At 46.5% G+C, this 27,211-nt stretch overlaps 1 protein-coding gene across 1 annotated transcript in view; it reads left to right on the top strand.

Annotated features, from left to right (window-relative positions):
* The window catches only part of LOC119452676 (Down syndrome cell adhesion molecule homolog), a 270,087-nt gene extending 243,408 nt beyond the window's left edge, over window positions 1-26,679 (top strand). The window contains exons 17-19 of the mRNA XM_037714673.2: window positions 11,273-11,443; window positions 17,462-17,691; window positions 24,149-26,679. Coding sequence (XP_037570601.1) covers window positions 11,273-11,443; window positions 17,462-17,691; window positions 24,149-24,277 — 530 coding nt within the window. The 3' untranslated portion in view covers window positions 24,278-26,679. The remainder of the gene's footprint in view (window positions 1-11,272; window positions 11,444-17,461; window positions 17,692-24,148) is intronic.
* The last annotated feature ends 532 nt before the right edge of the window (window positions 26,680-27,211 follow it).

Below are 27,211 nucleotides of genomic sequence, written 5' to 3'. Positions count from 1 at the left end.
CTGTCGGCTTGTCGTATACTGACAGCGATTCAAACGATTCAAACGCAAGAATTCTGACATGGACAGCGATTCAAATACAAGAATTAAAATTACGCTCCCTTACCTGACGTTATGGCGTAGAAAGAAAGTGGTGGTAATCGGGGAAACAAAATCCACTGAACCTTGTGTGTACCATGCTGCAAACATGGGTACACTAAAATGAAATGGGAGGGCATTGAGACGGGCATCAATTCGTTCATCCTCAATTTCCACAACATTCATGTGGGGAATAATGGCGGAGTTACACTCCTTCTGTGCTTTAGCGTGCCAGTAACTACATCGGGATAAATGCAAAGTTTTTTTTTTTCTTAAATCGCCTGTTACAGATAACATAATTCTAGTCCTTGAGCTGGATTATTCAGAGAAGCGGACATTATTGCAAGAGACATCGAAACACATATTCTACTAATTCACAAAAATTTACTAATGTACTTAGTTAATTACTTTACGGCACATATTGCAATTTACGAATTGTAGCCGGCGAGTTTGCAAGGCGTATCCACTTGGAATGAATTATCAGAATGACACCAGTTTGGAGATATGGGCTATCAAACTCGCCGTAAAAAATGCAGTGTTGCTCCGCTTACTTTTTTAACAAAACGCTCTTTTATGCATTGAAGCACCAAAGTAACTGGACCGTCCATGTATTTCGTGCCACACTTTGGGAAATAATAATATCTCGAACTGAATATCAGAGAGAATATGAAGAAAGGGGAGTACGCCGAGTCACGCGAAAGTTGTCTCGCGACCAGAGAGTCCGGCAGGAGGTAGGAGCTATAGTGATGGGATTGAGAATGTGGAGTCTGATACATGTGAAATAATAATATAACAAATAATATTAGCAAATAAGCAAACTGAAGAAGTTGTCTAGCAGTGTCAGACCTTGAGAGTGAGAGGACTACAATCACTCTCTTCGTGTGATGCTCTAACGGCTTCATCTGCGCGATCATTGCTAATTATGGCACATTGGGGAGGTAACCACTCAATAATAATTTCATTATCTCTACGTGTCGCGGTGGAACAGCTCCATGATTTAAACTATATACTAACTGTTATTGGTAGCTGCGTCGGGAAACTGTAGACGCTTTAATGCTGGTTTCGAGTCACATAATATGATCCGTTACCATGGAGGTTCTCGTGCACTAGACTGAAGAGTGATGCGCAGGACTGTGGGTTCAGCACTTGTTGACGTCGAATATACGAAGTCTTATCAATCGCATAATTACTAACCTTGACGGGGACAATCACAGCGCCGGCTAATCTGGTCGATGTAACCGAGCTGTCGAAATACATGGATGTGCGTGTTGTTACTGTATTGTCGATACAAATATAATAATCTGATTTGTTGCAGCACAGCAATAGATATAGCTATAGCCGATAGTAGATAGGCGCCCTCCTACACAACTTACGCCTCGAAGTAGCCTATACACGCCTTACTTCTTGCATCATATAAAGAAAAGCACATCATCTTAGTGCCGTACTGTAGCACAACAGAAGCTTCTGCTGTCGCTGTCTCAATGAGTGCCCACGACATGGCCAGCAGCGAGAGAACTTCCGAAGTCGTGTGAACTCTCTACTTAGACACCCTTTCTCTGTGCAAAAAGTGCTTGGACCCTAATCGAGCTCCAACAAACAAAAATTAGCTCTCAAGTTTCTATACGCGATTTTCTCGTGACGGTGACTTGATACGCCTAAATGTTTTGTGAGCTGTACTTTATATGCATTTTTAATTTACTATGTTCCCATGCTTGTGTTGTTCTTGTGCTCTTATAGCTTTTTTTTCTCTCTCTCTCTAACTTCCTGTCTATGTCTATTTTATCTGTGATCTATGGACTTGCTCTGTTATGTTTCGTTATTTCTTATTAACCTTTGGCATTGTTTTGTAATTTGATCACTTTTTTTCTTTCTCAGCTAAGCTTTTGGGACAGCCAGCCCTTTCTGTATCCAAACTTCCCATGTTTCACATCTATAAATAAGAAGAAATCGCAAGATGCACACGAGGTCAGCTCAGGCACAACAGTCTTGCTGCTGGCGCGAAGCCCGACGTAATCGAAGCACGATGTGTGGAGGCAGTCATACTGAACGTTGTGTGTATTCTTCTTGAGATCAGAATGCTGAGATAAGGCAAGGAATTAGGGTTAGATGCCTGACATACACTTGCATTATTTCAACAGCTATGTGTGTGGTAACTGGGTGATCCTGAGGGATCGTTACAGCTTCTGCCGTAGGCAACGATCCGCGTGTAACTAAGGCAGATTCTGAGAGCCTAAGCTTGGATGCTGTCGACTGTGGGAGGTTAGTTCGACGCGTTCTAGATATCACAGTCAGGCTGTGCGACAGAAAGTCCGTAGAATGAGCCTGATGCAACTGCAGCATAGCCTGCATGGAAGTAGTCCTTGTCCTGTTGCCAAACAAAAAAAAAAGGTGGGGGGGGGGACAATTTGGGAGATGAAAAATTGCCGTCAACCGCTTCTTGGTATACTTCCCATGGCAACTACAGGATAGGTCTCTGTCGATTATGATTCCCAAAAATGTATGATTTTTCACGTACGACACCGCACTCGGCTATTGCTGAATATGACGTACGAAGTCATTGGCTTGTTAGTGAACGTCATGATCTCACTTTTTTAAGCAGACATCTCCAGGCCTTGCTCGTGAATGCACGCAGATTCGATGGTCGGAAGTGCGCGTGAGCATCGTAGCCGCAGACGTCTGTCGCCATCTAACGCCGACGGCTTGAACCGATTCACCGCACACGTCGATTAACGGGCATGGACGTCGCACATTAGCGCATTTTCGAATCCCGGATTGGCACATTACGCCTGATTCACTCGTTATATAAATGAGGGAATCCACGTGAAAGATGGGAGAGGAAGAGAGAGAGAGGAAGAGTGATTGTGAAGAGGAAGAGGCGCCATTTTCTGCAGCCCTTTAGGGAGCACAGCTCAGCACCCGAAGAACAGGCTGGTTACAAGCGAGTGAGTGCGTCGATTCTCGGTGCTGTCGTATACAAAGGATTGAGCAGGAAGGACGCATTAAATGCGCTCATTGCAAACGAGCAGCGAAGGTTTTAGTCATGAGTGCATCCATTAGATGCGATTCCGCTTTTATAAAAGAAGGCTGATATGCTGCACCTTAGACAGGCGTTACATGTGTGCCTTTAACAGGGTGTTTTTTCATTATTGTGCAAATCTTTACGCGTGCGTCACTATTGTACGTTCTCCAATCATCGGTGGCCACTTAGCTTCATTTCTCTCCCCCCCCCCCCCCCCAAACTTGCTTTCAACGACAAACACTGTTCATATGCCTCATTTACAGAAGTTTTAATCGGTTGAGTAAATTTCAGGGGACAGAAACGAAACATAAAGATCAAAAGATTTGGCGGCACTTCAGGTCCAGCGAGGCCGATGTTACACATAACACAACGATGATCGCATCGAATACAAAGCCTACAGTAAGAAAGTACTGAAGGCCAACATTAAATCAGGCTACAATGGCATAATGCCTTTTCGAACTTTTTTCTACATTGGCTCAACGGGGGGGGGGGGGGGGGGGGGGGGGGGGGGAATTGAAAGTGACAAGAAAAATTTGGTGTCCATATATTCTACTAATTAATCAATATTTTACTTCGCTATGCCCATACACTATAGCGTACGTGTACTCGCACTTTCCGGCGCTATACGCTCGCTTTCATCTCTAACCACTCACAGTGGCGTCAGATGATTGAGGATATAGGGAGCGGGCTTGAATGTGACTGGTCACTGCGGATACTCGGCCAGCCGGCTGAGTGGTGAGCAAGTAGCCACCCCTTTTCCTTACAGCCGCGAAAAACACCCGTCGTGTACCTATCCTCTCTTGTGAGGACTATGGAATGACCGTGCGTGAGCGCGCTGGTGAAGCGAGTCGGCTTCACTCGCTCAGCACGCTTCCACGGGCATGTTTGCTGGTGATTATGAGCAGTGCGGATTCTTCTACGAGCAAGTTATTTCTTCTTTTAAAAAATAAGCAAGTGTTACACACATTTGGGGGCTCTCCCCTGTAGGCCTTCAGCCATTAGTCAGTTTTAGAAATTGAGTCCCCAAGCGGCTTTCCACACCAAAAAACCAAAACCCCTTTGTTCGACTTTTTACGTTCTTCTGTACTTTCTTTGCGTTCTTTTGTACGCCTAGCCGACAGCGTCCCTTAACTTTGTTTGGGCCTCCTATTTCTAAAGCTCCCAATTGTCAAGAATTTTGAAGCCGCTTTGCGAGTGACAAGAACTGTGCCGCCGCGTCATATGGAGTGGCTCCTGCGGCCCTACAAGCGCTCAGAAGCCTATACACGTTTATCAAGGGGTTAAATTAAAATTAATTAAATTATGGGGTTTTACGTGCCAAAACCACGATCTGATTACGAAGCACGCCGTAGTGGGGGACTCCGGAAATTTGGATCACCTCGGCTTCTTTAACGTGCACCTAAATCTAAGTACACGAGTGTTTTCGCATTTCGCCCCCATCGAAATGCAGCCGCCATGGCCGGGATTCGATCCCACGACCTCGTGCTTAGCAGCCCAACACCACAGCCACTAAGCAACCACGGTGGGTTATCAAGGGGTTGTCCTCTCCACAAGAGGCATTGTAGTAACGAAAATTGCACAGAAACCCCAGTATGTATGCAGCGTGACGACAGCTCAGGTCACACAGGTAGTGGCTTCGACACTTTTGTACCTTCCTTAACTAGTCTGTCTTACAGCGATTTCACCTTTCTGCTCATGAGAAGGCCCCTTAAATAGCAACAGCTCGTGCATTCCGTCACAGATGTTTAAACCCCCCCCCCCTTTTTTTTTAGAAGTGCGTAGGCAAGTGTGGACTCCGGGCATCGTGTTTAGGCACAAGTTGTATGCCTGCTACCCCCTCCTCTCTCTCTTCCTTGTTTTTTTTTCTGTCTTTTTTTTTTCTTTTTTTAGGTCAGAACTCTCGTCATTGTCCTCCTACGATTTTAGAACACAAATCGACAGGATCCCCCAGCGAACATCCCAACAGCACCTCTGCGGTCACACATAAAGTGGTCTGGGAACCTTTGAAAAGGACCGCACTTAACACCGGCGTGTTACAGACACGAGTGCGGGGTCGTAGGGTCTCGCTCATCATGATAAACGAAAGGAAGCTCTCAAGCGACGGTGCTTATCACAAGATGTCGAGTAGAGATTACAATTGCTTTTAAGCAAAACGCGATATAAGTTGTTCCTTTCGTGACGAAATCCCTTATTCTCGGTTTTCGTTTTTGTTTTTTTCTTTATTGCACCTATTACGATGCCTAAACGTCCGTGCGTTCCTCTACTTAGCATGAGATACCGTATTCAGCTTTCGCCACGGCTAACATTCATTTACATGATCGTTTGATGCAAAATACCAGTGTGCTGAAATTTCTGAGTGAGTTCAGAAATCTCCATGGGGTGTAAAATGGGCACGAGGTCCGGTGCGGCCTCCAGCCTTCGAGAAGTAAAAGACGTAAAAGCTGCATACATTACTAATAGATGTTTTTTTTTTTATTTTTTTCGCAACCACTGTTGCGCACCACAAAGCCCGTTCCTCAAAACCGTCTGCATTCGCCAGCGACGGAAGCTACCAGGAGTTTGCCTTGATTTTCTGTCACCTCTAACTCGTTTCTAATCGTTAATGGTCGTTTCAGCTTTAAGCCCTGTTGAACATGCGTTGAATCAACGCTTTCGTTATACTGGGGTTGTTTCTCTAGAGGGGAGCACAACCTATCCGATATCCCAACGCTCTTTTAGAGCTGGCTCCTGCTAGAATTCTTAGTTTGAAGTTTCTTGAAAAGAATTAGAAAAAGAACCATAATATGACTAAGTGATTTTTTGTTTAAGTATGTAGTTGTTTAATCAAAGCACTTGAAGCAGGAGCAGCGCCTGGTAAGCCATTTCAGGACGTCTGGAGGTAAACTGAGTGCGCCAAGTTTTGAAGTGTGTTGCGATAAATGCTGCAATTTAAATATCTGCGATAGCTTACGCTTCTTGATATCATTTTACACGAAATTCCTGGTACACGTAAAGGACGCGATATGGTATGACAGAAAAGAATAAAAAACGCTTTTTGGGTCTCTAAGGGGTCATCTCGACGTTCAAAGTGTCTAACGATAAGTGGGAGGTTCCCGCTTTAATGTATGAAAACGTATAGATCGGATGCTAAAATTTATTAAATGTTCGTCGTACGTACCCGGTTGATCTCCCGAACTTTACAGCAGGTATTTGTGCGCAAGGTCATCGGTACAGTCACGTTAGGCGAAGTCCTGCATGGTTACGTCCATGCACTGCGTCAGTCAACTTAAGTCGGCCCAACCTGCACTCTGTTATAACGTTGCCACAAAATTGCGCTCACCGAGATCTGCACACACCGATGTCCACGAAACTAAGATGAGGCATCTGCTGAGTTCACTTCCACGACGCTTGAAAGTGGCCTCCATGTTGCACGGTTTCATAGCAAAATCAAGGCGCAATAAGTTCTAATGGTTGTGCTGGCGGTGGAGCAGCAACAGGCGCAGTTAGCCTGGTGTGCTAATTGTTGCGCCTCAGCATATAATACATTTAGCACAGGTGTTTTACCAAATGTGATGAACTCAATGTCCCGAAGAAAGGCAATCAACTTCCGTAGAGCTACTTTCTTGATCACTCCGGGCTTTTAAGGGAACTCTACCGCTTGGAAGCTCGCGTAGGGAAGACCCTTCTTCTGTAAACTGTGAATAAGCGTGTTTCTTTACACATACAACTGCGGGCATATCTAGATAAAGTGTTCAACATCACCCATATATCTCCATATAAGCACAAAGCAAAGTAGATAGCCCCGTCTTAAATAACCGAACGTGTTACAGGTGGGTAGCCTCTACGCAAGTAAGTCTTCTTCTTTCTTGGGTTTTACGTGCCAAAACCAGTTCTGATTATGAGGCACGCCGTAGTGGAGGGCTCCGGATTAATTTTGACCACTTTTGCAAGTAAGTCCTTTGACCACACAGGGTTGATGTGGAGGTTAGGAGAGCATCCAAAAATGGTCGCGAATCGTGTCCTTTGTGCGCTGCAGGTTCTGTTGGGTTCTTCGTTTTGGGAGCACATGACAGCGCTTCGCGCGCGAAAGCGTCAGATTTCTCATTGAGGTGAGATTGAACCCACTGAAATTTTACCTTGAAGCTCCGGCGCCCGAGAACTTTGTGCAGCACAAGATGTTGTTTAGAGACAGCGAAAGAGAATGGGTTAAATGAAATGCAAGGAGGTTAATCAGTACTTAACCCGGTTGGCTACCTTGTATTGGGAAAGGGAAAACGGAAAAAGAGAGTTAAAGAAGGATGGAAAGTCAAGAGCATTGAAAGTTTGTCGTAAGGCAGGCTACAATATAGCCGTTGTGGCACTTTAGCATCACGACATCTTGTGCGTAATAGGCCTTCAGTGCTCGTAGAGCAGCGACCATGGCAGTAGTTTCTAGATTTGTTGAAGAAAGACTATGGCGCACCAAGAGAATGCACGCAGAAGGCAGCTGCGCAGCTGTCTGCATCAACTCTGGTCGCCCCATTTGTGTAGACCTGTCGGTGGTTTTGATACGCTTTACAAATGTGCCCTCCAGCACAATAAATTTTTCTCCGAGAGTTGTAATGATGCATTTTCCATGTAATCGGGGCACAGTGGCTCTGCAAGTAACGCCCTCAAAAGACCATGTCGGATCTTCGGCTATACAAAGCCTAGCACTCGAAAAGTGTTCAGCGCCGCATGAAAATGAGAACAAAGTCCTAGAATCAGTCACTGGTGAAGAGTCTTGCCGAAGGAAGACTCACAAAGACGTCGAAGCCGAATCAACAAGGCGTTACACCGCTTATTCAATGTATGGTATCCTCGACAAAGTAATGAAAGAGAGCTTTTTAGCAAATTTCAAACGCAAGACTGCCGACATTCTTATATTTAGTTTCATACTGACGTTATGCCGCGTGGCAACCCAAGCGAATAAAAAAATAAAACTGCCAATGATCGAAGCAGTGTTCTCGAAACGAAAATCCAGCACTCGTGGCCCTTCACCTTGCCCATGCGGGATGCCAGTGGCGAAAAAAATTTTTTTGTCACTTCAGACTGCAGGAAGGCTGCAAGAGAAAGAGTGACAAAATTTGCTGGCGTATATTATCAAGCTTGCGAACCTCAGTGCGTAGCTAGTGGAGATTTATGCTTCACAGCTGTCACAGACCCCGTGAACGAGGCGCAGACGCCGGACCAAATTCCAAAGCCAACTTATCAGCTTCCGAAAATAATCCCACGAAAGCAAGGACAATTAAGAATGGGCCCTCTGGTGCGCCAGCGAACGCCGGTTGCTCTCCAAAGACCGAGTCAGAGCCCAGAGTTGTCAAAACACAACAAAATATATTATTCACACAAGGCCGTTACACAAACACACTTGCACACTTAGGCTAGACACAACACAATACAATTCAGATGGGTATTAGCAAACACAAGAAAATAATTCGCGACAAGCACTAAGAGTCCAACACGTAAATTACAATATGAATAGGAACACTAAGTGTCCAATCGTATTCACCCGTGTTGGCCTTGTCAGACGATCTCGGCGTAGCTCGGGGCAAATCTGGAAGAAGGCACTTCTTCCGGAAATGCAGACGCTCGATGAACTCGTCGACTCGCTTGCCGGTGAATCCCCTTCTTCCGCAGACGGTCAGTCTTCACGTTACATCTCTTTACCGGAGCGGTCTACTTCAGCTTCCATTTCTTCTCTGACTCGGTCTTTGGACAGCAACCGGCGTTCGCTGGCGCACCAGAGGGCCCATTCTTAATTGTCCTTGCTTTCGTGGGATTATTTTCGAAAGCTGATAAGTCGGCTTTGGAATTTGGTCCGGCGTTTGCGCCTCGTTCACGGGGTCTGTGACAACAGCTAAATAAAACATAGGTGGCCCCCGTCATTGTATTTCATTAATCATAATAGCAAACTCGCGCTGTTGTTACCCGGCATTTGCGTCAGCTGGGCCGATATGTCATTGAAATGCACTAATTCAAGTAAGCCTGTCGAGCTACACATGTTGACTGGAAAACTAAGTGCGGATAAATTATACAAAGACACACATGGAGCAGACGAGGACAAGCTGCACAGGCGGCGCGGCGAAAACGCCAGTCAGCAGATCTCTCCATGCTGTGTTTGTCTGCTTCGGGTATAGTACAAATCCCAAGCCCCCGCTAATGAATGTGTGGAGCCACGGTATATCTTTTCGTCTGAGTTGGGCTGCGGTGGTAGTTTGGGTGAATTTCACGCATGGGAAGCTTTGTCACATGTACTGTATGTACGTCGTGGAGAAAGGATAACGTTGCGCCAAACACGAACGCCGCGCATGCAATAAGTCAAAGACGCAGTTTCGCTGTGCTGCTGCTTTCAGCACAGCTAAACTCACACGATGTCAGCTGTGGACTCAGAACTGTGGACCCTGCACAGTGAGATAGAAAGGCTCCTTAATGAAAATGAACAGCGATTCAATCAACAGATCGAACAATAAAAAGGACAAAATTGATGGCTAGCGTTCTCACCATGCCTGACCGTCTGACCTTCTGACCGGCTATGGTGCCTGCTAACGCTGGTTGTCGTTAGACGGTCTGCCACAGACATGATTTCTGGGAAAATACTAAACTCCCGACAGTGAGCATTGCTAAATCGCGCAGCTGAGTCTCTGTAGCTTGCGTTTACAAGTGATAAGAGCGATAAGAGCGATAAGGTCATTGCAGCAATGCGCTGGCGTAATTGTTCTGTCACCTTTCATTCATCTGTTTAGACAACGTGTGCATGGCGGCAGCTTTAAGTTGCAAGTTTTTTATTTACACTACCCTCACTGCATGCTTTAACCGGCTGTCCGTACCGTCATCCGATTTCATTTTGCTTGAAATCTCGGCATCCTGTTTTGCAGGACAGCTTTCGTACTGGCCTATGGTGCCTTCTCAGTCTTCATAAACTCACTAATGAAAAAAAAAAAAAACTGGGAAACTCTAGACAATGTTTCTAGTGATTTGCTCAAAGTTCAATAGACAGCTTAAAGCTTGGAAAAACAGCAGGTCACCCTAATTGCGTGTCTAGACGTCCTGAAGGACAGGTCAAGGCGAAACAATCTAATTTTCTGTGGCATACCTGACTCCCGAGAATCATGGCTGCAGACCGAAAAGAAAACAATCGCTGCCTTGTCGTCTGCGATGGGAAGCGATCTGCCAACGAACTCGGTTGAACGCACGCATCGTATTGGGGCCTTTTCAGACGGGAAATGCCGCCCCGTCATCATAAAATTATCGAACTTTAAAGTTAAGAAAACCATACTTTCCCCGCGCAACAAGCTGAAAGCTAACAACGTTTCTGTGTCTGAAGACTTCTCACACGCAACAAGGCACGCAAGAAAAAAAACTTATCAAATTTGGTAAGTGCCAGCCTAAATCTACCCTGTTTCAGATACGATTTAAAAAGCTTTTTATTGGTAGCAAATCCTTTTTGTACGACCCAACGAGTGACAACGTTAAGCAAATCGAGCGCGTCCTCCCTGATTGCGCAGCTACAGCTGTCATTTCACGCAGTCACTTTGCTACGTGGGAATACGCGAGGGGTAGGAGCGTTGCTTCAGCAGCACATGTCCCAGCGCTTCTTGCTAACGTAAGAAATGGGATTAACTTAAATAGCTCGTCGCACCTAACTAGCTCGTCGACAACTGCGGTGCCGGTATTATTGCTCTGACTGAAACGTCGTTGCATCCTGAGGTGTACGACTGTGAATTTTTTTTTTACCTATCTCGTTTTCATATCTTCCGTCGTGATCGCGCGGCTGGTCATGGCGGAGGCATACTGTCTGCCATTTCGAAATCTTTACCTTGTCATCACACCAACTTTCACAGCGACCTAGAAAGAGTGTGCGCCTGCGTTGACCTAGGTCGTTTGGGCCGACGTTTCGAGCGGACAGCCTCCACCGCATCTAGTCGCATGAATAGCTTCGCAGTAAAGTAAACCGAAACTTGTCGGTCCATCTGCACCTAAATCAGCACCCCTGTGTAAAAAATACGGTACCATCATCGAGTAATTGTTATTTCTGTGTAGCAGACCACATGGCGCGAGGAAGGCCAAATAGCGAAGCGTGACAAAAAAAAAAAGAAAACGTTCTGCGGAACTTTCAGGTACAGCTCTGGAGTTGCTGTTGTTGCTGCTGTGTGATCACCTGGCGTGTGGCTATCGCAGGCGGCCGACCAGACTTGCGCACGGCGTACTCGGAGGAAGTGGTCGACATGAAGGACCTGGCCAACACGGCCGAGTGCATGGCCCGCTGCGAGGACGGTATGCACCACTCGGCATCGCAGATGAACAGCCGCTTCCCCCCTGCCGGACAGTCCATCTACGCGCAGAGGCCTGGTAAGGTCAGCACCAGGCTTCGCCCATACACACGCCTCTATAAGCGCAGGCGTGGCGGAGAAATTCTCGGTCAGGCTGTTGGTTGTATAACGTCCGCAGGGAAGAGCTGGAGAAGGTATATTATACACGGTACGAGATATACAGACGGTGGCTCCTGCTATAATGTAGCCGCGGACGTTCAACTATCCAGGTTTTATGGCTTATTTGTGCTCAGTTACCTTCTGCCACAAATACCGGGTGTTTCTAGAAAGACTGGCCAAAAATTTCTTAAAATAGACCACTCAAAATAAAAATGCCATGCCTAAGAAACAGGATTATCGGGAACGGCGGACGTCAGGAAACAGGTTCTTTGTCTTCATTTTTTCACTAATTAGGTAAGTACAGTAATTCATTTATTTAATTAGGGCAGTTAATTACGTGGCTACTGACAATGTGAAGTTCGTAGGTGTTGACGAGGTTATCTCACATCAATTTTCAAATTGCGCAAAAAGTTCTCCTGTAGGCTCACCAGCCTGAGAATGATCCTAACTTTTTCGCTTGGAAACTGGAAGTGAGCGCTTGAGGAGCGCAGGAAACCACGTGTACAAGAAACGTCAGCTGTTGACGTCTTATGGCGACTCCCCGGTCTGCACCACGAAAGCCAAAGCATTTCCCTTATTTTGAGGTGGTGATTATGGCTCGTGGCGTGCGCTTCTGTCACCACATCATGTATGCGTTAAAAGGATGTTTATTTAGTACATTAGCTATTTGACCGCGCTTGCCAGAGCTTTGCTTGGTGACGCATTATATCAGGGCGGTTTTTTGTTTCCTTCTTTGTTTGTTTGTTTGTTTGTTTGTTTGTTTGTTTGTTTGTTTGTTTGTTTGTTTGTTTGTTTGTTTTCAGGTGTGCCTGCTGTTTCTCACGAAGTAATGATTGCACCCCTTGTGGCCGTTTAAGTTAACATCTAGCTTGCTCATGACACGTGCTGGCCAATGTTCTGGAATGCTACGTCAATGTAATCGCCGCATCAAAATAAGGAAATACATTAGGTGCACGTTAAAGAACCCCGTGTGGTCGAAATTAATACGGAGTCCCCCACTACTCGGAGTCGGAGTCCCCCACTACTCGGAGTCCCCCACTCAGATCATGGTTTTGGCACGTAAAACACCAGAATTAAAAAAAAAAGTATGCTTCGCCTTGCATGGTACAGAACAGGGGACGTCGTAAGACATGAACAGATGACATTTCTTGTACACGTGATTTTTTGCGCTCCTCAAGCACTCAGTCCTAGTTTCTCATCAAAAAAGTGAGAAACTTTCTCGCGCTGCATTCGGGGCTAGGAGAAAGACACCTGTGGGATTGGAAAACTGATATGAGATCACCTCCTCAGACAGCTACAAACGTTGCATTGTCAGTAATCGTGTAACTGCGATAATGAAGTAGAGTAATTATTGTATTTCGTTAATTAGTGAGAAAATTACAACACACAACCTGTTTCTCGACGTCCGGTTTCTTAAACAGACTTGTTTCTGTCTCGGGTGTTCTAATATTGGGAATTTTTTGCAGTCTTCACAAAAGCACACAGTATATTCGCGAATGGTCGCATAGTGAGTACACTATATAGCATGTGGCATTCTGTATCGTTTTGTCTTTCTTCTTCGCGAAGCCCGCCACTCGCAAGCGCGCTTTTACGAGCGTACCAACGTTTTGTTCTTCGGAACTGGCATCGACTCACATCTCACTTTACTCACAAATTTACTCACACTACAGTTCGCACATTCACAATAAACAGGGTTAACAGTGGGATGTCCCCATATTTCTTTTAGTTATCGGCTCCCCTATACATACAGTTAGGCAAAAATACTAGTGGTTTAGTTCTTTACAAGCTGCCTATAGTACTAAAACGAGAGAGAAAAAGCTACTCATGTTTCAAATGTTTTAATTACTTCACTCGTTGACTGTTCGGAATGTATACATAACTGGGAGCCCGATTAGCAACGATCGAATAGAGGACGCTGCACGCATACTGCTCCATTCAAGCAGAAGTGATAATCTAACAAAGGCAGTCTGAATAGTCCTGAATTGTGTTCCTTGAAGGATTTTCAGGGAAAATAAGCACGTGCGCCGTCTTCAAAACAGAGGAAGACGCTGTAGTTAAAACCCAAATGGGTGCAACGCTAGTATAGTTGTTGCATCGTACGCTCTTTCGCTCAGCTAAAGTTTAGGCGTCGGCCGGAACAACATGCCACCGGCCGGAAGGCTACTCAAAAAAGTCGCAGTTTCGCCCGAAAGGCGAAGCATCGACTGCGATATCAAATTAGTAGAGAGCCATGCGAAGCAAGGATAGTAGTTTAATGAGCCGTATTAAGTTGTAAACATTCGCTTACTAACTAAATAGACAAGCATGGTGATACGCGCGCACAGGTAAACATGAACACATCTCGCTTATGACCGCGGAAACTCGCTGTGAGAACGCCGGAGGGAAAAAATGTCACAGTTTCGCCCTAAGGGCGAAGCAATGAATGCGATAGCAACACAGCAATGTCATACGAAGTAAGGTGAGCGGCTTTGGTAGCAATATGAATTGTAGTAAACATGAGCTGATTAAGTAAGCAGGCGTGCTGCGGCGTAAGTAGACCGACATGAAGAGAGACTCGATGACCACGAGAAGGCGCGTGTGAAACGGTGGTGTTGATGAGAAGCGCTTCCCGTGGGCAGCGCGTGCGAAGGGACACACCTGTAGTGCTGCACTGCCGATCCGGGCAGCATTGCATGTGTAGCGTGCGTTGGAAAATGTGGCCCGACTATTACTAACTGAATGAACAAGCGTGGTGTGAGCGCGCACAAACAAACATGAATAGATCACACTGAATGACTGCAGACAACGACTGTCAAAACGCTGACAGTGAGCCCATACGCCGCAGCGGGCGAAGGTACGTGCGGTCTATCGCTTCAACGGAAACTGAGCGGCGAATGCACGGCGCATAAAGATCAGAGCCGTGTGGAGATAAGAGACGGTGCGGACGAGCGACGAGCGCGGTTGTTGGCAGAGTAGAAGTGCGCCCCCCCCCCCCCCCCCCCGCGCTCCCTCCGGCGCTGACTTCCCGCTTCCTTGCTTGCGCGTGGGTGATTGAGTGCGTTCGCTCTCCGTGATAGCGCGCGTCCCCGCACGCTTCCGCTCGGGCATACGGCGCGCGGCGAAGATTTTATCTATAGGGAACCTCACGGCGACGGCGACGGCAGAAATCCGGTAGAAGTGTCCATATAATTGCTATCGCAATAAAAGCGTGCCAGCAGCAGCAGCAGCAGCAGCAGCAGCAGCAGCAGCAGCAGCGGGCAAATTGACCTTCGCGCTGTCTCTCGTCTCGCTTCAACGCGAACTAAACGACTAAACGTCGAAAGCACAGCGCATACGAAGCTACCGGGACATGACGCATGCTCTTTGTCCCCATCGCAGATCGCTTTGAAGATGAGGGCCGTGCGCGCGCGCACTTCGCCCACATCGTAGATCGCTTTCAAGATACGGGGCAGCCAACAGAGCAGAACGCAACCCCCCCCCCCACGCTTTCACTCGCACACACGGCGTACGGCGTGCGGTGACGATTTTATCGCCGTTGGACTTTATACTGAACCTCACGGCGACGGCGACGACGGCCGATATGCGCTTGGAGTGTCCATATAATTGCTAACGCAATAAAAGGAAAATAAGGCAACGCTGCTCCCTAACGGCGTTTATAGGTTAACTTCTCCGCAATTCTTCCCACAAAGCCACTTCTTTGTTTTCATCATTCCAGGTTGATGTTATCAACGCGTCGTGGGGACAATTCGCTTTCGATAATTTCGCTTTCTTTTCAAAACACGTTGACTGCCTTTGAAAAACGTTTTCAGCAGTGACAGATACAAGAATTTTCTCTTCGTGGTTGCACTTTTGTCCCCGTGGACAGTATACAGCACCGGCAGAGGTCCCAATTAGAATCTGCCTTTTTCATTTGCCGACTTCGTGAACAACGTTTCTTTCTCGGGAGGTAGAAGGTATTGATTCACCCACGACTGGGTCATTCCGTAAAGTTACCCCAACGAGCATGCTCTCCCGAAATACGCAGTCGATCACACTGCACGGAGAGGCGGGCCACGTGCCCTGTCTCTGACGTGTCGGCGGGAGGGATCGAGCCGCTAATGTCCGCGCGACGCTTAACGCGCATGTCCTGAAGCCGATAGCAATTTATCAAGCGGCCCGCTAGAAGCAAAGTGAAGGATAAAACTTGCCGAGTTCACCACCGTAACCTGCAGCTGGTGTTGCAGAGGACGGCCTTGCGTGTTGTCGTGTGTGAGCTCCTCTTTCGCCACTGCCGCCGCGCCTCATCGCCTCCAAACGTGCGCCGCGCACCATGCATGGCATCCTAGATCGCACGCGTCGCTGTTGCTCATCCACCTGTGAGTCTGTTTTCTTCGGCGCAATTAAACGCAGCGTACGGCCGCCGTGAATACAGACCACCGTTGCTTCATTGCGGTCACAGAGCCCACTCGCCATACAGCCAATTTCGGCCGCCTTCCTGTAGCCTTTGATTAATAAAGCACGTTCTAGAAAGTCATTTCCGTAGCAAGTTTCTTAAATTCGAAGTCGCTAAAATGTCGCCGATTGTTCTGTCACGTCGCTAAAAAAATGTCGCCGGTTGCTAAATAGAAAAATGCGTCACTAAACAGACCAACTTTCGGCATTTAATGCTCTGCCGGAATAATATCCACGTAGATGACTTATTAACTATATATACTCCCCTCAGTTACTTCTGCTTTTCTGCTACACAGTGGTTTAATTTGAACGGTTTTTTGTGCCGTGTACAAGCGCTAGCAATATGAGAGAAAACACCGAATTTATCTTCACTCAATTACCGTTCTTGATGTCTGGATTCGAATCAGACGTCTTAGCATGTAACATATGCAGCTTTCCCGTTGAACATGAACCTTAAGTCTCATTCAACACAATTATGCGGGACATGTGTGTTCAGCCATTTTGGCCTCTTGAAAGCAATTTTGGTGTTCCCTTTCATGTTAATCGCGTGCGTGACAAATCTGCCACCATGTCACAGTTATCATTGGTTCAAGCGATGGCTCAGTAGTTGATCAAAATTGAACGAAATTCAATCGAAATATTTTGTCTTGTACTTATCCCGTGAGAAACATGTACGCGACAAGAGTTTTCACGGCTGTGGCTTTCAGTTAAGCTAAAACGCTGCTTACCACGTGGGGGCGCCATAGTCACAGAGTTTCCTGCAAAAATTACTAGAGCCAACTCTGGCGCTATAGTTTTTATGTACCGGGTGTTTCACTGAACACTTTCAAACTTTTTTTAAGGTTGCCTGTGGCAGATAGCACAATTCTAGTTCATGAACTGGTCTACTCGAAGAGGCGGACATTTCTTGCACGAGAAATTGAAATGCATAATCGACTAATTAACCGAAACTCAATAATAGAGTTTTTAACTAATTACCTTATGGCCCATATTGCAATTTACAAATTCTAGCCTTGGAGTTCGCGAGGCGGAACGGATCCACTTAAACCGAATTCTCTAGAAGACACCAGTTTCGATATATTAGTTCCCGAACTTTGCGGAGAAATGCATTGGCGTTCCAGCAGTTACTTTTGGGCTTCAATGCACAGAACGACGTTTTGTTAAGAAAGTAACTAAAATAATTGCGTATGTGCGCAATTATTGCGAATAATTGCCCTCGCACTGTTTAGAAGGCTATGAGTGCCTGGAAATATTAGAAAGATAAAGCGTAATAAATAACGCCACAAGGACGTCTGATGCCACAAGCCCGAATATCAGACAAATCCATGTATACTAACCATCGCTCCCATTGGTGTGGAGCGATCGCAGCGCCGGAATTCCCTCCGGTAAAGTTTGTCGGAAACTAAATGGTAGCTGCCAGCCACGCAGCGCTGTCTGCGCGGTGTGTGTGTTTTCGAGTTTGCGCCTCGGGAGGCGACAAATCAGGTTCGCGACAAAACGTCGTCTTTTTCCTCATTCGTGCGCGCAGTAGTGGAAACCGAGGACGACCGGCACCCGTACGCGATGCCCTACGACGTGCTGCACGGCGGTGCCGCCGGCGGCGGCGGGGGCGGAGGGGCAGCAGAAGGAGCCGAAGCACAAGACGGGAGCGGCGCGGACGGCGCGGGATGCCAGAACCACCTGGACGGCAGAAGCACGCTCAAGAGGCGCTCTGACCTCAAGGATCACCGGTCAAACAACATTTACATCAGCCGTCAGGTGTGTGTTGCCATGTTAGGGAGAATGAGCTCACGCATGGTTGAAATCGAAAGTTATGCTGCATTATAGAAAACACTCTTTCATCTTTTTTTTTTTTTTTTTTTTTTTACGCAGTGACCAAAATCAAATAAAGAGAAAACATAAAGCAAGAGCAGGACAGAGGGGGGGAGGGGGGCACAACTGCAGAGGGATTCGCTTGATGGGGATTAACGAAATTGAAAAGTGAAGGAAGAATAGAAGACAAAATTAGGACAAATGGAAACGTGCAGATATACACACTTAACATAGGAAGCGTGCAGCAATCGTCACACACATGCCATCATGTGGTCTATGTGCGCCCGAATGCGCAACACGGCGTTCACAGCCGTAGCCGTTATAACTATGACGGCTGACATCGAAATCACAGAAATATTGCTAAGAAAACATGAGCAATGAGCGAAAGTTGCGGTAATTAATTTTTAATTGCCACCTTCGGTGCGTATCTTATGTTCCGCGTGTTAGAGTATAGCAAGCACGTGTGCGAGACTGTAACATACTGCAAAATAAGGGTCACAAGCGCGTGCCTCGAAAGAGATTTTGAAGCTGGGCCGTATACCTGTTGAGTCCGAAATGCGCCGCAGCGGCTCCGTGTGCTTGTAGCATTCTTCTGCTTAGCATGCGGTAGCGGGTTCTATTCCCAGTCGCGGGAATAGAACCTCGCGTAATCAAAGTAATCTGGAGTCCGGCTTCCTATACATGTAGGCGTCGTGCGCAGCACATTTAGTGCTCTATATATGGTTGGTTTTCGTGGTATACGTTTCATTTTTCCTTCATAAGTTATGCGACTTGGTCAGATTAGACGAAGGAACATTTTGAAAAGCTGTATTTGCGTGCTAAAGCGCGCGAGTGTTTTCGTCGTCTCTTTCTTCGTGATGCTGATGGCGTGACCGGTGGCGCTGTCTGTTAATCCTTGTCTCTGCATGGTCGCAGAGGGATCATGGATAGACGCGATGCTTAAGGCTTAACAGAGGATGAGTTCAGAGCGACAAGAAGACAGAAAAGGTGAAGCGCGAACTCATTACTGGTTTATTTTTTGTAACGGCATGCACCTTATGTACGTATCTCAAACATCAGAATTAACAGAGACGTAAACCGGACACAAAAAGAAAAGAAATAGAAAAACACCGACTTAAACTACACAGCTCACTTCTCGACAACATGTGTGTTTAAGTCGTTTGCGTTTTCTTTTAATTGCGATAGCAGTTACATGGACAATCCAGGCGCATTTCTGCCGTCGTCGTCGCTGTCGCCGTGAGGTTCCGTATAAAATCCACGGGTGATAAAATCGTCGCCGCGCCGCGCGCCGTATGCGAGTGAAAGCATGCGACGGTGAGCCGGCAATCGCGGCTCGCGCACGCAAGGGCGGGAAGCGGGAAGGAAGGGCGCGGTCTTCCAGTCGCGCACAACGAAATGGAAGTGGAGGGGCCGCGCTTTACTGCGGCCGCACGCCCCCGCCGGTCCGGAAAGCTCTGGGGGGAGGGTGGGGTGCGTGTTCTGCGCCGCGAGCGCCCGCCCGCCTGACGGTATCTTGAAAGCCATCTGTGGCGGGGGCAGTGTCCGCCTTCCCTGTGTTTTCGCGGCTAAGATCACGTTGATGCGAGCGCCAGCACGAAACTCAATTCGCTCGCTGCTGCTGCCGCGCTGACGAACTCCAGCGTTTTGACAGGGAGTTTCCGCAGAGATCGAGTGAGATGCGTTCATGTTTGCTTGTGCGCGCGTGACACCATGATTGTTAATTTACTTCGTGTGTATATGTTTCCAAGTTTATGCGGCCGATAAAACTACTATGCTTACCTTGTATAGCTATCCACTAATTTGCTATCGCAATCGATGCTTCGCCTTTCGGGCAAAACTGTGACTTTTTATTATTTTTTTAGACAGAGCAATTGAAAGGGATCTTACACATCTATCTGTTACATGTATTTCAAACGCCTCATTGATCTCTCTTTCCATCTGGTTGGTCGATCGCGTGATAGCTTTACTATCGGAAAAGCGAGGTTTGCATGTGCATGCCACCCAATGCGCAGCCAGATTTCCGGGGTGTGTAATCTGTTTGCATGAAAAATCATGTTTCCGGAGCCTCTCATTAATAGACCTTCCCATTTGACCGATGGTGTAACTGTCGTCACAGGATAGCGGGATACTGTAAACGACATTGTTGCTACATTCTACAAACTTGTTTTTGTGCCTGACCTGACAGCGGCTGCTTTTCACCACCGAATTGTTTACTTTCTTGCAAAAATGCCTTTGACTTTCAACGGCGCTTCGTGTCTTGAAAATGATCCTCTTCACTCTGTGGAAACCGTTATGAACGAATGGTAAAACTACCGGACGGCATTTATTCTTCCTAGCCTTTGTGCAGTCTTCCTTCTTGTTCCTTGCGGTGATTGCGTCAATAGCCTTTCCAGCTACTGAAGTGATCGCTTTGTCAAGGAAACAACTTTTCTTTAACCTGGTTATTTGCCCAAACATTATGACTGCACGACCTTTTTGTGGATTGCTGCATGCAGGAAGTTGCGACTGCTCTTTTAACGAGTTTAGACTGCCCTGAATAAAATCTAACTAGTTCTTTTTCTCCCCTCAGCTTATACATCCGGCTAGTATGGTGCTCGAGAGCTCGACTATCGTGATTTCTATGTGTATAGATACGGCATCGTGCAGCATTTAGGCGTTTCAAATGCAAACCTCAAACTGTCAAAGTGGCATTTAAACAGATCCATAATTCCAAGTTTGCACCGGCCGGGAACATGTAAGCGGTACGAAAAACATCTGCATTGTGACAGCGGGAACGCGCGCGTAAAGTCTGGGCGTGTACCGCGGTAAATCAGGTCGCACGCCACTTTACTTGAAGTGGTCACAAAACTCTTTCGGTTGTAACTGTTTTGTATCTGCGGCTCTTCCACTGTTCCCGTTGTTGCAAGTGGTCGCAAGCATGCCGTATGACGCTGGCAATGCAGGCGCGTGTGCCTGGTGCAGAGCGTCATGCCCGCGAAGCACGGCCACTCAAGTGTAACCGTTCTGTGCCGTTTGTACTTGTGCTTTCACCAATGTGCCTGTTAACGTTCTTTATTCGCCCGCGCAAGCTAATGCAAACTAACCGGCAAGTATAGTGGCCTTCATGTTCCGAAACATAACCGACAAAAGAATACGATGACATGACACCATCTTCGAAATATTTGCAATTATTGAAACATGGAAAATCAGGAACAAGAGCGCTTCACTGGCCCCTTAATGCCGTTTCGAAGAGCGCCCTTCGATACTCTTCATAACCCTTTTTGCGCATAGAGTACAGCAAATGTTATACCAAGTACTACACACGAGACTACTTGCCTTCCCCTCATTTCTATAGACGTATGGGGGAGGCAAGTAGTCTCGTGTAGCAACTAAAATGCATATTTCGCTCTTGAGAAAGTTGATAAAAGTTGAGAAGTTGCGAAAATTTGGGAAAAGCTAAACATGCAATGAATCCGTTTATTCCATCACGGCAAAGCGTAAGGAAAGTCGTTAAATTGAAAGAAAGCCGCCATCAGTGAAAAATATATTCGCCGCTTGAGTTCTGCAGTTTCCGAAGGATTCCGCCGAGTTTAGAATTTCTTTTTTCATCTCCCGGGCTGCTGGAGCAACGGTCGCTGAAAATAGCCTAGAAATCGCACTAAGATAATCTGAACCATTCTGCATCATCAAATAATCACACCAAAAGGCGACATCGCCTCATTGAACAGCTTCCAAAGATGTTGCTGAACCTCAAGTTGTGGCGGGAAAAAAAATTAAATTTTGATGTTTTACGTGCCAAAACCATGATCTTACTATGAGGCTCACCGTAGTTGGGGGACTTCTGATTAATTTCGACCACCTGGAGCTTTAACCTGCACTTAAATCTAACTGTGACTCGAACTCAAACCTGCCACCTCGTGCTGAACAGCGCAATAAACACGTATAGCCACTCACTGCGGCGAGTACATTTTGCTTACCCTGCAGGGTTCGTCTTTATTTTGACCCGCTGAAGTCGGCATGAAAAATGTGTTTTCACAGACCTGGCATGTGTACAAAAAATAACTTTTCTTCGATTTTTTTCAAGGCTTTGTTTTCGGAGCAAAATAAAAATACGCGCATTTTTCTCACGTTGCACACCCTGTTACTCTTCCAAATGCAGCTACGTTTCAGAAAGGGCAAAATGTGGACAAACTTCACTTGTAAAACTGAGGCACTTGCACTTGTGTCGTTGAACGTTCGTCACGAAAACATTGGGGCTGGTAAATGAATCGGGACAGCCAGTTGTTTTATAAATGATTATAAGGACAAAGTATTATATGGCAACGCAGTAAAGACCAAGAGCTGGCGCCTACATGTGATTCGTTTTACATGGGATGTGTTTGTTTCTTTGTTCGCTTTATTTGTTTGTTTGTTTTTTGTCATTTTCTAAATGGAGGGTTTGCGTTTATATTGCAGTGTTCCAAGTGTGTATTAATAATTTTTGAAAATTCAGGATGTAACACTTTTACTGCTGCACGCATGACTCAAACTATACACTGATACTGAAAGGTCACTTCTTGGTTAAACACTGTCGGTGACGAGTTGACAAGTTAACGAGTTGACGAGCATGTTTATTTATTTTTGACAGGCGCTTTATTTGGTTCGTATGAGAACCAGACGGCTCAGAAACTCCCTCCTTTACTTTGTAAACCCTAAACTTCAATAACTGTGTAGGCGCTCAATGTCCGGGAGGTGCGCAGGAGGAGTCTAAAACATGTAGCCCGAAACGATGTCCAACATCGAAGCATCGCAAAGTGTGTCGCATCGCACACGTACACGGGCTTTCTCTCTTCGCCGCGGTATTTGTAACCTTCGATTATGAACAGCCCTGTTTGCAAAAGATACCGGCTAGAGGCAGGTCGATGGCATAAGGACGGCCGACAGCGTATCAACCCACAAATCGCTCGAGTTGCTCCGTGACAAGGTCACGGAGCCAGTGATGCGACTGTGTCAAAGAAAAAGAAAACAACGACTGCAGGCCGCAGGCTGTCTTGCTGCAATCGGAGCGTGCGAGCCAATGGATCGATTCCGCTGGCTTTCTCCAGCCCGGCAGCAGAGCAGGCGCTGAACCGTTAATGGGCGAGGCGCGATAGACCCGCGCGTATCGCCGATCCTCGCCTGCAGAAGCTTCGCGCTAATATATCTGGAAAGGTGAAGGGTGAAGGCTATATACCGAGCGATCACCGCGGGGATGACGAAAACTTCCGCTCGGTTAGCGGCATGGCACTGTCCCAGGCACGGTCAGGAGATTTCCCTTGTAATTCGTCACGTATGGGGCTAGCGGCCGTAACGACCTTCCGGTCACCCCGGTTCGCGAAGGGCTGACGACTTGGACGGGAGCTGACCGCAAGTAAACTGCTTGTGGCTGATACTGGGCGCTGGCGAAAGACGGAAAGTGGGCGCACGACGTTTAGTGTGCTTCGGCCACCCGCGCTCCCTTAACAGCCTCGGCTTACGCACTGAGTCACGCACCTTTGCTCGTAGGCACAACGGCAACGCTTACGCCATGCCACTAGCTGAGCTACGCTGCTGCTCTTCGCGAACGAAGAATGAAAAGCGAAGGTTAGAAACAAGACTACGGTACTGTAGTTGCAAGGTTGTAGCTGTAGTCGGCAGAAAATAAGGCGCCAGCAGCAAGAATACACTTGCCCAAATCATTCAGATATCCCACAAAGGATATCACGCCATCATTTAATGAAAGTTAATAATCAAAAAAAAAAACACATACGGGCAGCGAGGGCCGCATTCGTGGAGGGTTTCCCCACGAGATGTGCAGTGCACCGAACAATGCGCGTTAGGGCGTTCTTGCATTTCACCACCATCTATTTATAAACGCGGCTGCAGCCGTACATTGGACCTCTGATCGCATGCTGAGCAGCTTGGAATTTATTACAATAAATGGTTGTAAAATACGCAACCTTATCTTCAGAAGAAATTTAGAAGGACACTCGCGAAGCGCACACCTCCCGCATGAAAGGCGAGTTGACTTACATGTAAGAAACAGAAAATACAATTCAGACTCTCTCTAGTGAACTCTGTTGCAGAGGCAAACTCGGTCACCTTAACACGACTTATTTCGTTTATTTTTGCCGGAATGTGTCTGAGTGTGTGAGCATGCATGCACATCACTGATGGGGCGCTTTCCCCAGTTTTCCTAGCGTATCGTACCTAACAAATCTTTCTTTGTTTCCTATGTCTTACCTTGAACCTTTTGAACTTACGATACTATTCTGTGCCTGGTTTTGATTGCTCGTTCTCTTTTCCCTTTTTGCCTCCTTTTTTCCTCACTTCCTTTTCTCAATCGTGACCTGCCACGATGCATTGACCCTCCAACGTACGGGCACGGTCACCTTGTCGCTGCTGCCCCTTGGAATCGTCGGCACAGAGCCTGTCCAGGACGAAGCCACGAGACCGACCTTACGAGTCCCTCATGGTGAACATGAACCCGTACCCAGCTGACGGCACGACAACGTCGACGCTCTCTAGGAAGGACCAGGAGGACATTCAAGTGTGACCCTGGGACAGACGCCGAACTTCCTCCGCCGCTCCTGCTGCCTCATCCCGCAGTTCGCTCAGAACTCCGTGCTCACAGAAACGGGCGTCAAATGAACTCGACGCGCCAACCGAGTGAAGTGCAGCGTTCAGGTTCCACCCCCGTCGCAGAAATCATCATCCAGCTTCGGTTTGCTCCGTCCTTTGTGGTGGACGACAAAAGGAACATACTGACCTCCCTTAGCTGCACCAAAGAATCATCCGATCACGTCGTTTGGTGCACGTTTCCACAGGACAAACGTAATCTTAGTTGCGTTTTCCTTTTAGCAGAACATTGTTGGTAATTGCAGCAATTCTCAATTTCGTGCGACCTCTGACATCTACATGTGTCAGTGTTACATATGTGCGCCTAGTTATGGAATAACGCGCAGCAGGTCATTTAGCACAGACAGGGAACGAAGTCGAGTCTACTAAGTTATTGTTGATCTCTCGACTAATCACAAACTCCTATGAAGCTAAGTATTTCTCCGATACAAACGTTACCACTATTCACGCTCCATTCAAGTAAAAACAAGGAGACCTGTGGCAACAATGAAGAAAATGCGAGAGAGAAAACTGGGCTGTAAAGGAACAAAAGAAGCCGGTAAGGGTCGCAAGTTTCTAACACTGGAAACGTTCCAAGGGGCTCCTGCAGTTCTATTTGTGTCATATCCGCCTCCCTTGTAGGAAGCGGCGCGGATTAACCCTTAGCATCAAGTATGCATATTCATACGTGTGAATGCCCTTGGGACTAGAAATGAGGACAGCCAGAGTCATAGCTCAGTTACTAGAGATGCGAAGGCCAAACGCTCTATCTCCGCCTTTGGCGTATTCTCGTCGCGCGGTTCACTATCTCGCACTTGAAACATTGCAATTCACTTGCTCGTTCTTCATTAGGACAAGCTGCTCTCGTTCTTTTTTCCTTTATCTGTTTTGCAGTGACCTCAGTTCTCCAATTCATGCAGCGCTGTCATAAAGTAATTTCCAACCGCGTGCTCGCGCGTTGCGGCATTTGAACGACAGAGCCTTGATTCGCAGCCGCATGTAGTCGTAGACGATGTGGCAGACCTGTCCACTCATTCAGGACTTGTGCCCTTACCGACGTCGCAACAAGAAAGTTGAAGTCTCTTTTCACACTTTTTTCTTGTTCTTCATTTTTTTTCTTGATCCGCCTTACTTTACGCGCTTGCTTTCAGCCAGCAGTGTTTTGTCGTCTTCCATAAAAAAAAATGTAGGCACACTACTTCGAGTCACACCAGACCATTTTCTTCTATTATCTCAGGGACCAGGGCAGGCTTAATCAACGTTTCATTGATTACGCGTTTTTTTTATTAAAGCTTTAATTTTCTAGCATGAGCGAGTAAATAAGGAACCTGATCATATTTATTACTGGGTATGTGGCATTTAAAAGATAAGTGCAGTCTTGGGGCTAATGCGAGGAATTTTGAATTTTGATTTCGTACACGTTATTCAAATATTTGTTGTTTCTTTTTGTTGTATAGTATGAGAAAACATGGCGGCAGGCTCGTCATTTACTGCTCTCAGATATTATCGACAGAAGCGGGCAACACAAGTATACTTACGTCAAGAAAATAATATCTTCGAGTGGAACAACGCAGACACAAAAAAAAGGAAGAAAAAAAAAACAGAGACAGAATTTGACCCGCCTTCTACACTGAACCGGTTCGGCGACTGCGTTGAGGTGCCCTGGAGCCAAATTCACAAAGCTCGTTCGTGTTCTTTTTTTTTTTTTTTTTTTTTTTTGCCATTGGCCCGCCGCCGTCCCTAATCATATGTCAAGCATCAGGATTGGCTGAAACTTTCTCTTAGTAAAAATTCTAGCGTAAGAGCTCTTTGTGAATACAAACGTTACACAATCTCTTTTTTTTTTAATTAAGAGACGCTCTGCGTCCTGAAAGGTGACCACCGGGTGTACCTGCACTATACTATATAATGCGCTGCACCATCACTAAAGCCCAAGATTTACCCAACTCCCACCATAGGGCTCATCGGTCCAGCTTTTGCGCTGGATACCTGTCAACATTAATTTTTAGAGAGGTTTTGTGTGAAGCGTATGTGTGTAAGAGAGAGTAACTCGGCTTGAGCACGAACAAACGAATGCCAGTCTGTAATTGGCGAAACTCTCCAGGATAATCATTATTCGCATAAACCACTCTCTGCGAGCTGCCGTGATGTCGTAACCCACTGCCAAGGATCCTTCGCCCTTACCCCCTCGTATTGACGCGCGCGTAGTTGAATGCGTTCCAGGGGTGTAACTGAACAAAAAGATATTCTAGCATTTACTATACAGCGTGTTTGAACGAACACGTTCAATTTTTTTTTAATTACCGGTGGCGGATAGCACAATTCTTGTCCATGAGCTGGCCTACTCGAAGAGGCGGATATTACTTGCACAAAAAATTAAATGCGTAATCGACCAATTAACAAATCTTCACTAATTCAGTTTTTAACTGATTACTTTATGGCAGCTATTGCAAGTTACACATTCTAGCGGGTGAGACTGCAAGGCACATCCACTTGAAAATAATTGTGTGGATGACACCATTCACGAGATATGCGCCGTCACACTTGCGGTAAAAATGCACTGTCAGTTCCACTTTCTTAACAAAACGTCATTTTATGCATAGAAGCACAAAATTAACTGCAACGCCAATGCATTTCTCCGCAAAGTTCGGTAATTAATATCTCGAAACTGGTGTCATCCTGAGAAATTCATTCTAAGTGGATCCGCCTTGCGAACTCCCCGGCTAGTATTTGTAAATGACAATATGTGTCATAAGGTAATTAGTTAAAAACTAAATTAGTAAAATTTTGTTACTTAGTCAATTTTGCATTTCGGTTTTTTGTGCAAGTAATGTCCGTCTCTTCGAGTATCCCAACTCATGGAGTAGAATTG

Source organism: Dermacentor silvarum, chromosome 1 (assembly GCF_013339745.2).
Source record: "Dermacentor silvarum isolate Dsil-2018 chromosome 1, BIME_Dsil_1.4, whole genome shotgun sequence".
Classification (NCBI taxonomy): Eukaryota; Metazoa; Arthropoda; class Arachnida; order Ixodida; family Ixodidae; genus Dermacentor; species Dermacentor silvarum.
Note: the sequence above shows the minus strand (reverse complement) of the source record. Positions and strands in the feature narration are given on the sequence as shown.